A 13,360-nucleotide genomic window follows, 5' to 3' on the forward strand; every position below is an offset into this window, starting at 1 on the left:
AGGATGTATGTTCCATTTTTGCAATAATATTAAATATATCCTGTGTCCAAAAAAATCTTATTGGCATTTTTATTGATATTGTGAACTTCATAGATTAATTTAAGGAGCACTGATATATTTTTGAGGTTAGATTATGCTACCCATTAGAATATTAATTCCTAGACGGCAAGGATTTTCTCCGTTTGGTTCAGTTTTATATCTCCGAAGCCTAGAATGATGCCTGGCATATATTAAGTGCTCAATTTTTTATTGAATGAATGAATGTGGTGCTTTTACATTTGTTCTGATCTTATGTTCCTCAGAAGCATTTTTGATGTTTTCTTCGTGTAAATTTTGTACATTCTTCATTAAATATTTTCCTAGGAATTTTATTTTTTGGTTATTGTAAATGGCTTTTTTTTTCTTCTATGATTACTTCTCACCACCTATTTGTTTATAAAGGATACGGTTTTCTGCACATTAATTTTGTAACCATCAATAACCATCAGTAACCATGTTTTTGAATTTTCTTGTTTGCAAGAACTTTTCATAATTCTCTTGCTTTCACCAGGCATCACTGTTACTTTCCTTAAAGCTTTCTGGAGTTCAGTAATTAAGAGGATTGAATTACAAACCCAAGGAAAACAGCAAACAACTAAATCCCATTCTATCAGTGTGATTCTTGTTGGCTATGTTGAGTGAGTACAGATACAGATGTAAACCTGCAATTTATTTGCTAAGATAATTAAATATGGTGATGAAGGAAAACATCTAATCCAGAACCATCTCATTCCTTGCCAATTGGGCATCATCTGTTCCCTGTGCTGCTTGCTAATTTGGGGATGCTACAGTCTTCTCTACATGGTCCTCTTAATTTGGGGAGGGATGTTTACAATTTAAATCACAAAGAAATTGGCACTACGTATCTACTTGCCTAAGTTCCAGTGTTTCACTGCAGAGTTTTATTCAGTAAGCTTTGATAGATAAGTGAACTCATGCAATTGAATGCATCTGTCATAATTTCTCTTTGCCATTAGATCATTATGCAAGCATTAAACACCAAAAAATACATAAATTGATTGATTCATCTGATGGAGACTGCAGATTAGCAGGAGGTAAACTCCAGAAGCATGTTCTTCCCTCTCCCAACTGCTTCATTTCTCCTGTTCCTTCCAAACACCCATAAAAGATTTAGTCAATCCTTCAGGGTCTAGAGATACTTACTGGCAGTTAACATTCTCGTGATTCAGCGCATTTTCTTGCAACAATATTCTATCCTTACTCCTGAGTTTTGCCTAATTTAGATTCCTCCTTTAGTCTGTTCTGCTCAGCTAATCCTGATCAATAAATACAGACAGATTAGACAGGAGACAGAATTGTGAAATAGATGCTGCATTTGGAACAGCCAGTCTTCACTTTACATTGTAGCCAGGACCATCTGCTGTGTGGCCACCTTACCCCAAACCACACCCTGGCATGGTGGTCTGTGACTCATTTACCTCTGTGACTAGGCTGTAAGCATCTGTGACTTTTTTAGTCTTTGAGTTTCACTGTCTGGCTCATAGTAGGCACTCAATAAATGCTTGAATCAATGAATGCACAAATTACTCAATTAACTGGCGCATCAATATTTTCTTTCTTTCATGTTATTAAAACTAGCACTCGGGGAGATATTTGAAACATTTTAAAATAAGAGGGTAATTGACTATTACCAGTTTAAAAAGAAGCCCAGATGGATTAATATTTTAACAAGAACAAATTAAACTAAAGGAATTCAGTTTTTTCTAGATGTCCAAGATTCAGCCAGAAGCCCGGTGTGGACCTGGGTCCCTTCTGGAGAAAACTGCATTGTCCACATCCCATAAGGCTGCACCTATTTTATGCAGGAAACATGTTCTTGAAAACCTGAGTAGGAATGAAGGTCTTATTAGTTAAAACTTATTTCTCCCTTGCCAGTTATTACTCTTTCATCGTTGCTTCTTTGTACATTTCTGATTGACCTTTGAGATGGGCCCTTAAAAAACTATGCTTCCAATTCTTCAAGTAAAGATCTGTGACCAAATGCTTAAATATACAGGATCAATCTATGTATTTAAAGAAAATGCAAAGAATTCTTTTTGGGGGCAAAATCGTTGAGCACATTATGTCTCTATAATGTGACTCGTCATCATCTGTTATGTAATTCTCATTATTTTAATTATTTAACCTAATTTTTTAAAGTAATGTATACCTAGCCTGCTGTCAAGAAGAACTTACAGGGGTTGTTTGTTAAGTTGACCTCTTTAAATACCAGCTGGGCCCATTTATGTTTTTATGGGAAATAGAAGGGGTGTTTTATTCAGATTTAAGGGGATACAGGTTAAATGCACACAGTGACAGAATTTTGTTTCAAATGCTTCTGGTAAATGATGGAAAAGGCCCTGTGCTTTTATGCACATGACAAGAATTTTGATCCTTGAATTTCAATCATGATTTGGTCTCTCATACAGAATGTAGTGAATGAAGCTGACATCATTCATACTCATAGACTTTTCCTTGCCTTCTACTTTAAAAAGCAATACTGCTCTCATATGCAGGGTCATGAGTCTGTCATGAAAAAGAGGGTGTTCTGGGGTGCTAAGGTCACATTACCTGGCAATCTTGAAAGCCTTGCCTGGAATGCTATTCAATACGTTGGTGAGGAAATCAGTGGCCTCCCCCCCGCCACCCCGGCTTCCTTCCTGGAATACTCTGTTCTCCTTACTAGATCAAATGAGTGATGATTTCCTTCCCAAACATGAGTTGAGTTTTTTTATTGGCTAGTGAAATAGTATACCAGCAGCAACAATTTAAAAACTATATGGTAAGCATCCATATAGATTTTTGAAATGATAATTAACTCTGTTATGTTTAATTAAGGAAGGGGAAGAGGTGTGCCAATAACCTTTTGGGTTTCTTAACTTTGAAGAAGAAAGGCCATTCTATGAGTGTCTTTGATGTCCTAGAAGATCACAACTCCTGAAATTCATAGTGTGATTCAGGAGGAATTGGTAAACTTGAGTTTCCCCATCCTTACCCAGAAAGTGTGTATGCAGAGGGGGAATAACATAACAGTGAAATTTGAAAACAGTGTTTATCCTATTTAACCTCTGGATAGGTCAGTGTTGACTCTACTCATTTTGCTTCTGAAAGAAAGATATGCTCAAAGTTTTCTCACTTCCTGTTGTGCCTAAAATCAGAAGATCTGGGTTCCCTCTTGGTGTATAGACCTTGTCTGGACAAGATCTTTGAGATCTTAAAATTTTGAAAGTAGAGAAAGGGATTTATGGCAGTTACCTGGAGATTCTGAGGACCAACCCCACCTTACCATATTGTGATACATCCTGTAAGAAGTGATGTGAGTTGTTATGTGAAGCCATTGTACTTTGTTTTCTGAAAGACAAAAAACAATAGAGTCAATAATATTTTTCTTCAACCTGTAGAAAGCTCTCTTCTCTTGTGTCTCTTGGCTTATTCAGCTGAAATGTACCAAGAACTTGGAGTTTGCTGCTGCGTGATATGTTATTATTATTTAAAATTATTCTTGTCGTATTATTACTTAAAACTCTCTTCTAGGCCCTTATCTTACAACTCTCAGTTGTTCCCTTTGGAGTTGCAAGGAGAAAAACCAGGGAAAGTCGCTTGAGAATGGCAGAAAACAAAGGGCAAATATCATCATTTGCATATAAGCCATGTCGGACTCTTCATTGTGAACCTAGAGTGAACTACCCCACTGGTATCCACTTTAATAACCTATAGTGGAATATCTGCCTCCGCTTTATCTGCATACACGTCTTTATGAGATACTCTGCAAATGGTGTTGGAGAAGAGGCCACAGATCTTTTCTACGTAAAAGAAAAAGTGGGGAGAGTTTATGGGAAGGAGTCCCTTCACCAGGCAGAACGGTATCTTGTGCTTCGACTGTCATTTAATAAGGCAAATGCTTTTCTTTTCACAGAGGAATTCAAGGGCTCCACTGTGGTCGAACTGATGAAGAAGGAGGGCACCACCCTTGGGCTGACGGTATCCGGTGGAATTGACAAGGACGGAAAGCCCAGAGTCTCGAACCTGCGGCAAGGAGGAATTGCTGCTAGGTAACTGCATCTTGGGGAAATGTAGGAAAAGGAACACAGGAGGGTAATTAATGCAAAAATTGAAGTTCCATCAGAAAAGGTCACGGGGCACCTGGGTGGCTCAGTCGTTAAGCGTCTGCCTTCGGCTCAGGTCATGGTCCCAGGGTCCTGGGATCGAGCCCCACATCAGGCTCCCTACTCTGCAGGAAGCCTGCTTCTCACTCTCCCACTCCCCCTGCTTGTGTTCCCTCTCTCGCTGTGTCTCTCTCTGTCACATAAATAAATAAAATCTTGGAAAAAAGGTCACTAATAAATAAATGACAGCTGCCATCTGCTGGGCCGGTTTCGGAAGCTTTTCCGGCCTGTGCCGAGTCACCAGGGAGCCACCAGGCCCTCAGAAGACTTTCATTTTAAAATGCCTGTGTGGCTCTCGTCCCCAATATGCTGCTGAGTAGCAGACCGGCTGCCGTCATGGAAATGGAGCAGATGACCCATATAACGTGCACCCGGGAACCTGCCATGGAGGGACGCGGTGAGCCTAGAGGAATAGGGAGGTCATCTCCAAGTGTCCGAGTAACAGTTCTGCTCATCCCACATCGTCTCTGCTTTCCTACTTGCGAGATCTTCCCTTTCATCAAGACAAAGATGAGGCTTCCAAAAGGATAGAAAGCTCAGCTGAAGAGGTCTCATGGTGTCCTTGTTCTGATGAACAGCATATTGCCCTAGTCATGGCCAAAGGCAGAATGTCCTGCATGCTGGGTACAGGTGGGCTTGCTTTATAGACGGAGTCACCAAGTACTTCAGATGGGATGGTCAGGTTTCATTACAAGTGAGGTTCATGTGTCTTAAATCCTGGACACCGGTAGTCTTGTCCACATAATCACAAATTAAGTTTTAGAGTTCTTGCTTTATAAAGTATCATCGAAAAGAGTGATTACTTTGGATGATCAGCCTGTTTGTACAATATTATATAAGCTTCATCCAATTGATTGCTCCATAATCTGAGGTACTGTATATAAAATAGGCTGATGTCAACACAAGCACCTTAATCTCCTTTTTTCAGGAGGAGACTTCTTTCCACACCCACAGCCTCCTTTATTTTATAACAGTCGTGGCCAATCGGTGATGCTAGGGCTTTGTATGTCTCCAGAACTTTTTCCTATGTAGCCCAGAAGCGAGAGTAAATAGGGGGAAAATGCCATCTTCACTTGTATTGATGCTGTAATTAAAAGTTGTGCTGTGCCGATCACATGATCAATGACCAACTATTCATTGTTTAAGGCACTACCATTTTACAAGTAGTAAACTAAAATAACTACAGATAAGATCCGTGCCCTAAGAGGGCTTATAACTTACTAGAGGAGATGAGTATAAAAAGCGTGAAAAGCTTGGGAGCAATAACAGCATTGCAAAATAGTAAAAAGCAACAACGTGACCATTGTCACGGAGCATTAGGTGGTTAAGTTGTCCAGTGAGAGTTAGTAAATCTGAGGGAGGAGGAACAGAATGGACCGCAGACTGGAGCAGATTAGGGGAGCTCGACAAAGAGGAATGATTAGAGCTGGACTTATATAAAATAAATGCATTTAGGTGTTTCTGTTTGGGGATGGACTGTCTTTGGTCTCACTGCCTGCTCTTGCCTTAGAAGTAAAGTCTGTCTAAAACCCCCAAAGTAGCCACAGTTCTATTATGGTGTCGGAGAGAGGCAAGAACAGTACTGAAACCCAGTGCTTTCATTGTAATTTGTTCTCTTTCCTTTTTTTTTTTTTTTTATCAGTCCTGCTGTAAGCAATAAATAGCAAAATAAGATGACCCTTTCTTTAGCCCTCAACAAACTCCCAGGGAAGATCTTGAGAGCTAGGAAAGAGTTAGGGAGGCAGGCAGCAAAATGAGAGAGAATAAAAAGAAAGAAATAGTCCTGGCATGCCAGGATCTGGATAATCTGCTCCTAGAGAACCAACTCTTTTATGGGCAGAGCACCCAAACAACAACAACCAAAAAACCTCTTTATCTCATTTCATGGTGCTCTTTAAAAATAAAAGAGGCAAAGGGTTAGGAAAAAATCAGAGACCATAGCAGATGCAGTAGAGGGCTTTCAAAGTATAGCAGTCAGGAGGAGAGGGATCCGTGAATCTCTCATCCGCCTTCAGCTGTGCTCCTACTCCCGGGGTGGGGGTGTGGGGGCAGCCACACAGGCCTTTGGGCTTGCGTGCATTTTCACGAAGGGGAAAGTGGAAAACCCAGTCAGGCCTGTAGGGAGGACAGGTCTGCTGAAGCGACATTCCCTATTTTGCAGAAGTGATCAGCTGGATGTGGGTGACTACATCAAAGCAGTGAATGGGATCAACCTGGCCAAATTCCGCCACGATGAGATCATCAGCTTGCTGAAGAACGTCGGGGAAAGAGTGGTTCTTGAAGTCGAGTATGAGCTGCCACCAGTCTGTAAGTAATCACAACTCGGGGCAGAACAGCTGGGCCACATTTTTGCCTAAAACAATGGGTTCTCCATTTTTCCCCCTTTTGCCAACATTGTCTCATTACAGGAATGACAGAGCATGGTTTCTTGATATTTAGACATTATTTGAATTGATAAACCTATAGGCCACTCCAGAAGAATTAAAAAGAGCACAGATAACAATAAAATTATATAGGATTTATGTTCCATTCAGGTGATCTGTGTACATCATATTTGCCACTTAAGCTATTTTCATCAACAGTCAACATATTTACAAATTCTGTACATTAATTTCCACGCTTTGTACTTAGTGACTAGGGTTAGGAAAAGCGTGTTTAATGTGTTTCACGTTGATTCTTATATAGTTATGTTAATTTCTGAAGCATGACGATACATTCAAAACGCATTATCCTCAAGTAACAATAATAGTAATAGTAATAGAAACACACATTTCAGTAATAGAACCACAATGTCCAGCATTATAAGAAACCTGACTTGCGTGGATACACTTAATCGTCATCGTAAGGGAAGTCAGCATAGCAGAGCTGAACTTTGAAGTCTAATAGCCAGGCTCAAATCCCAGCTTCACCCTTAACTAACTGCATGCCTTTGAGAAAGTTATTTAAGCTTTCTGTGTCACAGTTTCCATATCTGGGTAATGGGCATAATATTCATTCCTACCCATAGATCAGTCGTGAGGATTAAACGAGATCGTGTTTGTAAAGCAATGAGAACAGTGGCTGGCACTATAAAATATTTTTTATGAATGATGAATACACAAATCAGTCAGCACTGTAAGACAGGCATTATCATCATTATTACTCTCATTTTACAGAGGCTTAAGTTAATTATCTTTCCCAAATACATAGGCAGCAAAGTCAGGATGTGAACCCAGACTCTCTAACGCCAAAGTCCCTATGCTTATTCATTGTGATATATACATATGCCATGTGTTACTGCCGTCCTGCATTTAAGCTTTGGTGTTCTAGGACCACCTCTCCTGTTACTAAGCTATTAACATGGACACTACCCTGAGAAAGCTCTTTGCTTTTCTCTACCAGTGAGAACTCAGGTTGAATTTCTTTTTAAAGATTTTATTCATTTATTTGTTCATTTATTTGACAGAGAGGGAGAGCAGGAGAGCACAGGCAGGGGGATCAGCAGAGGGAGAGGGAGAAGCAGGCTCCCCACTGAGCAGGGAGCCTGATGCGGGGCTCGATCCCAGGACCTTGGGATCACGACCTGAGCCCAAGGCAGTCGCTTAACCCACTGAGCCACCCAGGCATCCCTCAGGTTGAATATTAATAACTGATAATAACATGTTTGTTCAGCAATGACTTCTTGAGCATTTGCTACAATCCAGCCACCGCTCCGTACATTCTGATGGGGGACGACAGATAACAAAACAAGATCACAACAGAGAAGTAAACTAGATAGTATGAATGCTAGTAGTCCTGAATGCCATGGGAAAAGAAAGAGCCAGGAGAGGGATTGGGAGTGCCGGGAGAGGGGTAGGATTGCCATTTTGAATAGGGTGGTTAGGAACAGCTTCACCAAGAGAGGACATTAGCCCATGACTTGAAGGAGGTGAGCAAGGTGGTGTGGCTTTCTGGGGGAAGAGGACTGCACAAAGCAGAACAGCCAGCGCTGAAACCAAAGGCAGGGATATACTGGGAGTGTGGTAGAAACATTATGAAGGGTGATTTGGCTGGAGCGGAGTGAGCATGAAGAAAAGTAGGAGAGGAGGTCACCCATCCAAGGAGAGGGGGTCAGAAATGTAAAGCATGAGGTATATCTGTAGGCTACTGGAAAGGACCTTAAGTTTTGCTCTGAATGATAGAGGACGGCATTGTATGATTTGCGGCAAAGGAGGTACATGATCTAATTTCTATTTTCAAAGGCTCCCTCTGGCTGCCGTGTTGAGAAGACACTGCAGTGGCAAGGGGAGACGCTGGGAGGCCAGGTGGGGGGCTGTTGCAGTGATCCAGGTGAGAGATGGCCAAGGAGATGGGAAAAAGCAGTTACATTCTTGATCATTTTGAAGGTAGAACCAACAGGATTTCCTGATAGATTTGATGTGGTTTGGGCAGAAATAGAGGGGTCAAGGACCACCTGAGATTTTGAGCCCGAGCAACTAAAAGGATAGGGTTGCCATTAATGGAGGAGGGGGGGTAAATGTGGGCAGAGCTGACTTGTGAGGAGATCAGAAGTTCATTGTTTGAAATGCTACCGTGGAGGTGTCTATTTGACGTGCAGAAAGGCAATGTCAAGAAAACTGGAGATGGGGTTAGGAGTTTGGGAGAAAGATCTGAGCTGGACATGTACATTTAGAGTAATGGGAACATAGAAGGTGTTTGAAGCTTTAGGACCAGATGACAGCACTTGGGGAGTGAGTGTATATGACCAATCATGAGTTCTTATTCTTAACATAAAATCCAACACTGAAAATTTAATGGTGTTTTTATAACAAAATCCACTGAAGTCTGTGTTCAGAAACCTTGCTATACTATAACATTTTTCATTTTCAGCAAGAGTAGGTAGTAGAATCGAGCACTGAGAGCTTAGACTGTGTCACCGGTTAAATGTCAGTTTTCCCCTTTCTAGCTTTATTATTTAAGTTCTCTGAGCCTTAGGTTTCTCATCTGTAAAATGGCTATATAGATGTAGAAACTTTATAAGAATTCAAGACTATAATCATGTATTTAGATCATCATCATGCACTTAGTAAGCCATAGTGCCTTTAGCCATTTTTACCATTATGATTACAATAAAGTACTGTGTTTTCTTGAACTTAAAAAGAGTCCATTTGTTTTGAAATCACTATCTCAAGCCATCGCCAGGAGTTAAGAGAATCCAGATACCTAGAGCTAATGCTCTTTGATTAACCATTTTTACCACTGGGGATATAAATATCAATAAAACACAACCTCTTCCTAAAAAGAACTCTTAGAATAGCTGTCCAGGTTGGTAAGGCCAGTAGTAGAGATTTGCCGAGTTAGGGGTTATCTAGAACTAGGGGTTTCAGAGGATTTGAAGGAGGTTCTGCAGGCCCAGTAAGAAAAGGAGCATTTTGGGCAGAGGGTACAGCAAGAAGGTAAGAACATAGCCCAGTGCAAGGTTTGAACTACAAACAGACTGGAGTTGCTGAAACACAAAGGGAGAGAAGACCTGGAGGGGAATAGGCCAGCGAGGCAAATAGGAACAAAACGGTGGAGGGCCTTGGAAGCCATATTGGTGGAGCTTGGATACTATCAGGTGGGCAATAAGGAGCCTTTAACGGCTTTTAAAGCCAAGGAACATCATCATCATCAGATTTGAGTTTTTAGAGTTACTATTTTAGGGAGCCAAATGGAGAATGGATAAGAGGCTATAAGCCCAAAGGGTGTTATAATTTTCCAAAAGCAATGTGACATCCTGAATAAATACAGCTTTAATAAAGTTAAAGAGGAAAGAGTAAGCATCAGACATATTCAGGGGTTAAAACCTATCATGACTTGGTGATTATACCAGCTTTTCCTTCCTCATGCATTAAAGCTGATGGGAAAAGGGAAAAAATATTTTTAAAAAACAAAGTGTGAACTTGATGGTAGAAATCAGATAGAAGAGACCTATTCTCCGCAGACTATCTCTGTCTCTATTATGTTTGGATAAATTAATAAGATCTTTGAGTTCAGGGAGGTTGAAGGGATTAATAAGCATCCCCTTCCCTGAGCTCAGACAGCTAGCAGGAGCCAGCCGCTGCCTTGAGGCCCTGGGGAGAGAGCTGATTGCCGAGAGATAAGCCGCCCTAGGCGGAGACTGTTAACTCTCTCAAGTATCACTGCAATTTCAAGCTCAGCCACCCACAGAGTCCAGAAGGAAGTGGAGGAAGGATATGTGTGTGCATATGTCTGTGTGTATGTGATCTGATAGAGAAGAAATGGAACTTGGACCTTGCGCAAACCACTTACATTGTGTAAGATTCAGATTCTTTATGAAAATGGAATGGTTGACCTACATGAGCTCGGAAGTTCTCTTTGACTTTAAAATTATGTGGTGTTCGAGACTGTATTTAGAGAAGCTATTACCAATCCGTATCTTAGGTATTTATGTATTAAATTTGGTCTAGAGCAGTGCCTTCATATTTTTCGGTGACATAACCCCTAAAGGATTTTGGACTATTACATAATCCTCATTCATTTTTTAGTTAGCACCTAACATTCTTTATCATGAGCTTAAATAGGTGGAGAGTTTCTGGCATAATGTTTATATGTCTTTAAATGGTGTTTCCACTCAGACCTTGGAATTACATATTTGCTTCATTTATTTTATGGAAAACGTCTGCCACAGCATCTGATTGGCAAAGGCAGTCCTCTCTGTTAAACCATCAGCTAAATCAGACTAGCTTTCTATCAGAAAGAGTCCTTCTTTAATTCAAATAAATGTGTTAAAACATGTCCCTGTGATGGCGTCCTTACTTCTCAATTCCCATTCTAAGAGAGACAGACAGGTGATTGATGATGATGATGACAATGATGGGGATGGGGGAAGCAGTCTCAGGTCTCCTCCATGTAGTTCATTCTGGAATTCAGTCTGAAGGAGCAGAAGCTACCCAGGGAAAGCACTTCCTATGACAGTGGTAAAGGAAAAACAGGACAAGCCCAACTACCTGAGCACATTTCCAACCTCTCCTTACATCTCTTAACATCCCATTGGCCAAAACAAGTCACATAGAATCCCAACATAATGAGATAATGAGGAGGGAAAGTATCCAACTCCTATTCTGCTATTGAGGTAGAAGTTGGGGAGGCGGGGAGTAGTACATAATTTAGAAAAATCTAATCTACCATAGTAAAATAATACAATTTCACATATGGAAACAAGGGACAACAGTACAACAATTTTTGCATTGAGAAATTCATTTCAACCTAGCCCTTTTGCATACTGGATTTGATTCTTTGGGGAAACCCCTTATTTGGATAGATATGTCCACATATGCAAATATGAAGTAATGAATACAATTCACGTGGCAATATAGGGTGTCCAGTTACTGAATATGAAAACCAAGTCACCAAGATCTAGTCATGCAAATAAAAATTATAAAGACTAAATCTATTTCATTAAGTATATCAAAATGTAGTCAACATTCACATTTATTTTTGTAAATGATAAACAGCAAGAATGTGGATAATCTAAAGCTGTAGATAATCCTAAAAGTCTTTATATTGACTCTAGATTTGATTATAAGATTTTGTGGTCAGCAAGAGTTAGCTCAAGCAAATTAAAATTACAGTGCATTTCATTCCCAGAACAGACACCCAGCCAACAAGGACAGGTGGCCCAGAATTAGAATTTGGTTGTATATAATTGAAAGTTGATTTAATGATTAAATGAAATAATATTTGTAAACCACTCTGCAGATTTCCTGGCACACAGTAGATGCTCATTAATTATTTCTCCCCATATCTTTTCCTTTCCTTTCTATTTGTTCCAGTAGAACAAAAAGATCATGTTCTTAACCAATTACTTCAGGTGGCTTGTTGGGTCATGGAAATAAGAAAACATTTGGTTTGAACTCAATTTTTTTTTCATTTAATTAAAACTGTACCTCAACACTTTCAGCTATTTAAAGGTACTGTTCCTAGCTGATTAAAATGAACTGAAATTCCCCTGATAGCAAGAATATGACATTTAATTAAATCAGCAGTATACCAAAACATTTGTTCAGCTGTAGGTTTATGTTGTTTTTCAGCAGATCCAAGTTCATGTTGTACTTTATATCCCAGCTGGATGTGTGCAGTTTTGTGAATTTAACTGTGTACTTTTCATAATCATGTTTATTCCTTTGACGATTCAGACTTTCTGATAATTAAAAATAGCTGCAATTAATGCTAAATTAAAATTGCTTCCTATCTCTGTAAATGGTAAGAAATGTTCTTTTAAAAGATGCAATTAAATTCTGTCTATAGAATCTATACCTGTATCTATTCTATCCATATATTTCTTGTTGATAGTTTTATTTTTTTTTAAGATTTTATTTATTTGACAGAGAGAGCACAAAGCAGGAGGAGAGAGAGGGAGAAGCAGGCTCCCTGCTGAGCAAGGAGCCCGATGTGGGACTCGATCCCAGGACCCTGGGATCATGACCCGGGCTAAAGGCAGCCACTTAACCAACTGAGCCACCCAGGCGTCCCGATAGTTTTATTTTTTAAAAGGTTTATTTATTTGAGGGAGAGAGAGAGAGTGCACATGAGTCAGGGGGTAAGGGGACAGAGGGAGAGAATCTCAAGGAGATTCCAGGCTGAGCACCCAACCCAACATAGGGCTCACTCCCATGACCCATGAGATCATGACTAAGCTGAAACCAAGAGTTGGAGGCCTAACTGACTAACCACCCAGGTGCCCCTCTTGTTGATAGTTTTATGTAATAAATTTTTCAAGATCTAATAGCAACGTAAGAAGTGTGCCATTGATAATAAACACAGCATTAGATAATTAGTTATCATTGTACAAATTCAAGATTAGGATCTAAGACCATCAAATTCTACTGTTTGTAAATTCTTTTTTGTCCCTCTGAGTAAAAACATCCCTGTATCCATAATGATGAAATATTAATTTGTGGAGATTTGTTTTTTTTTTAATTCAGCAATGGTGTACTATATAACCAGAATTACTCACCACTTTCCTGAAAACAATCTCACAGAAGAATTCAGTTACTATACCTTCTTGCAACTCATACCCTGTGTTACACATGTATACTCTGTGTAATATTAATTAGATATATCAACTTGGTCATGCAATTTTATTTTGTGAAATAGAAGCAATAAGCAGACAAACACAACATATGCATGATGGT

At 39.9% G+C, this 13,360-nt stretch overlaps 1 protein-coding gene across 10 annotated transcripts in view; it reads left to right on the forward strand.

The window, feature by feature from the left end:
- GRIP1 (glutamate receptor interacting protein 1) overlaps positions 1–13,360 on the forward strand; it is a 661,409-nt gene that overhangs the window by 502,379 nt on the left and 145,670 nt on the right. For all 10 annotated transcript variants that reach the window (XM_064590931.1, XM_064590925.1, XM_064590927.1 and 7 more), the window contains 2 exons: positions 3,956–4,091; positions 6,367–6,512. In XM_064590931.1, coding sequence (XP_064447001.1) covers positions 3,988–4,091; positions 6,367–6,512 — 250 coding nt within the window. In that variant the 5' untranslated portion in view covers positions 3,956–3,987. The remainder of the gene's footprint in view (positions 1–3,955; positions 4,092–6,366; positions 6,513–13,360) is intronic.

Source organism: Mirounga angustirostris, unplaced genomic scaffold (genome assembly GCF_029215605.1).
Source record: "Mirounga angustirostris isolate CCGP_5_RB_7025 unplaced genomic scaffold, mMirAng1.0.hap1 SCAF_5, whole genome shotgun sequence".
In the NCBI taxonomy this organism is placed as follows: Eukaryota; Metazoa; Chordata; class Mammalia; order Carnivora; family Phocidae; genus Mirounga; species Mirounga angustirostris.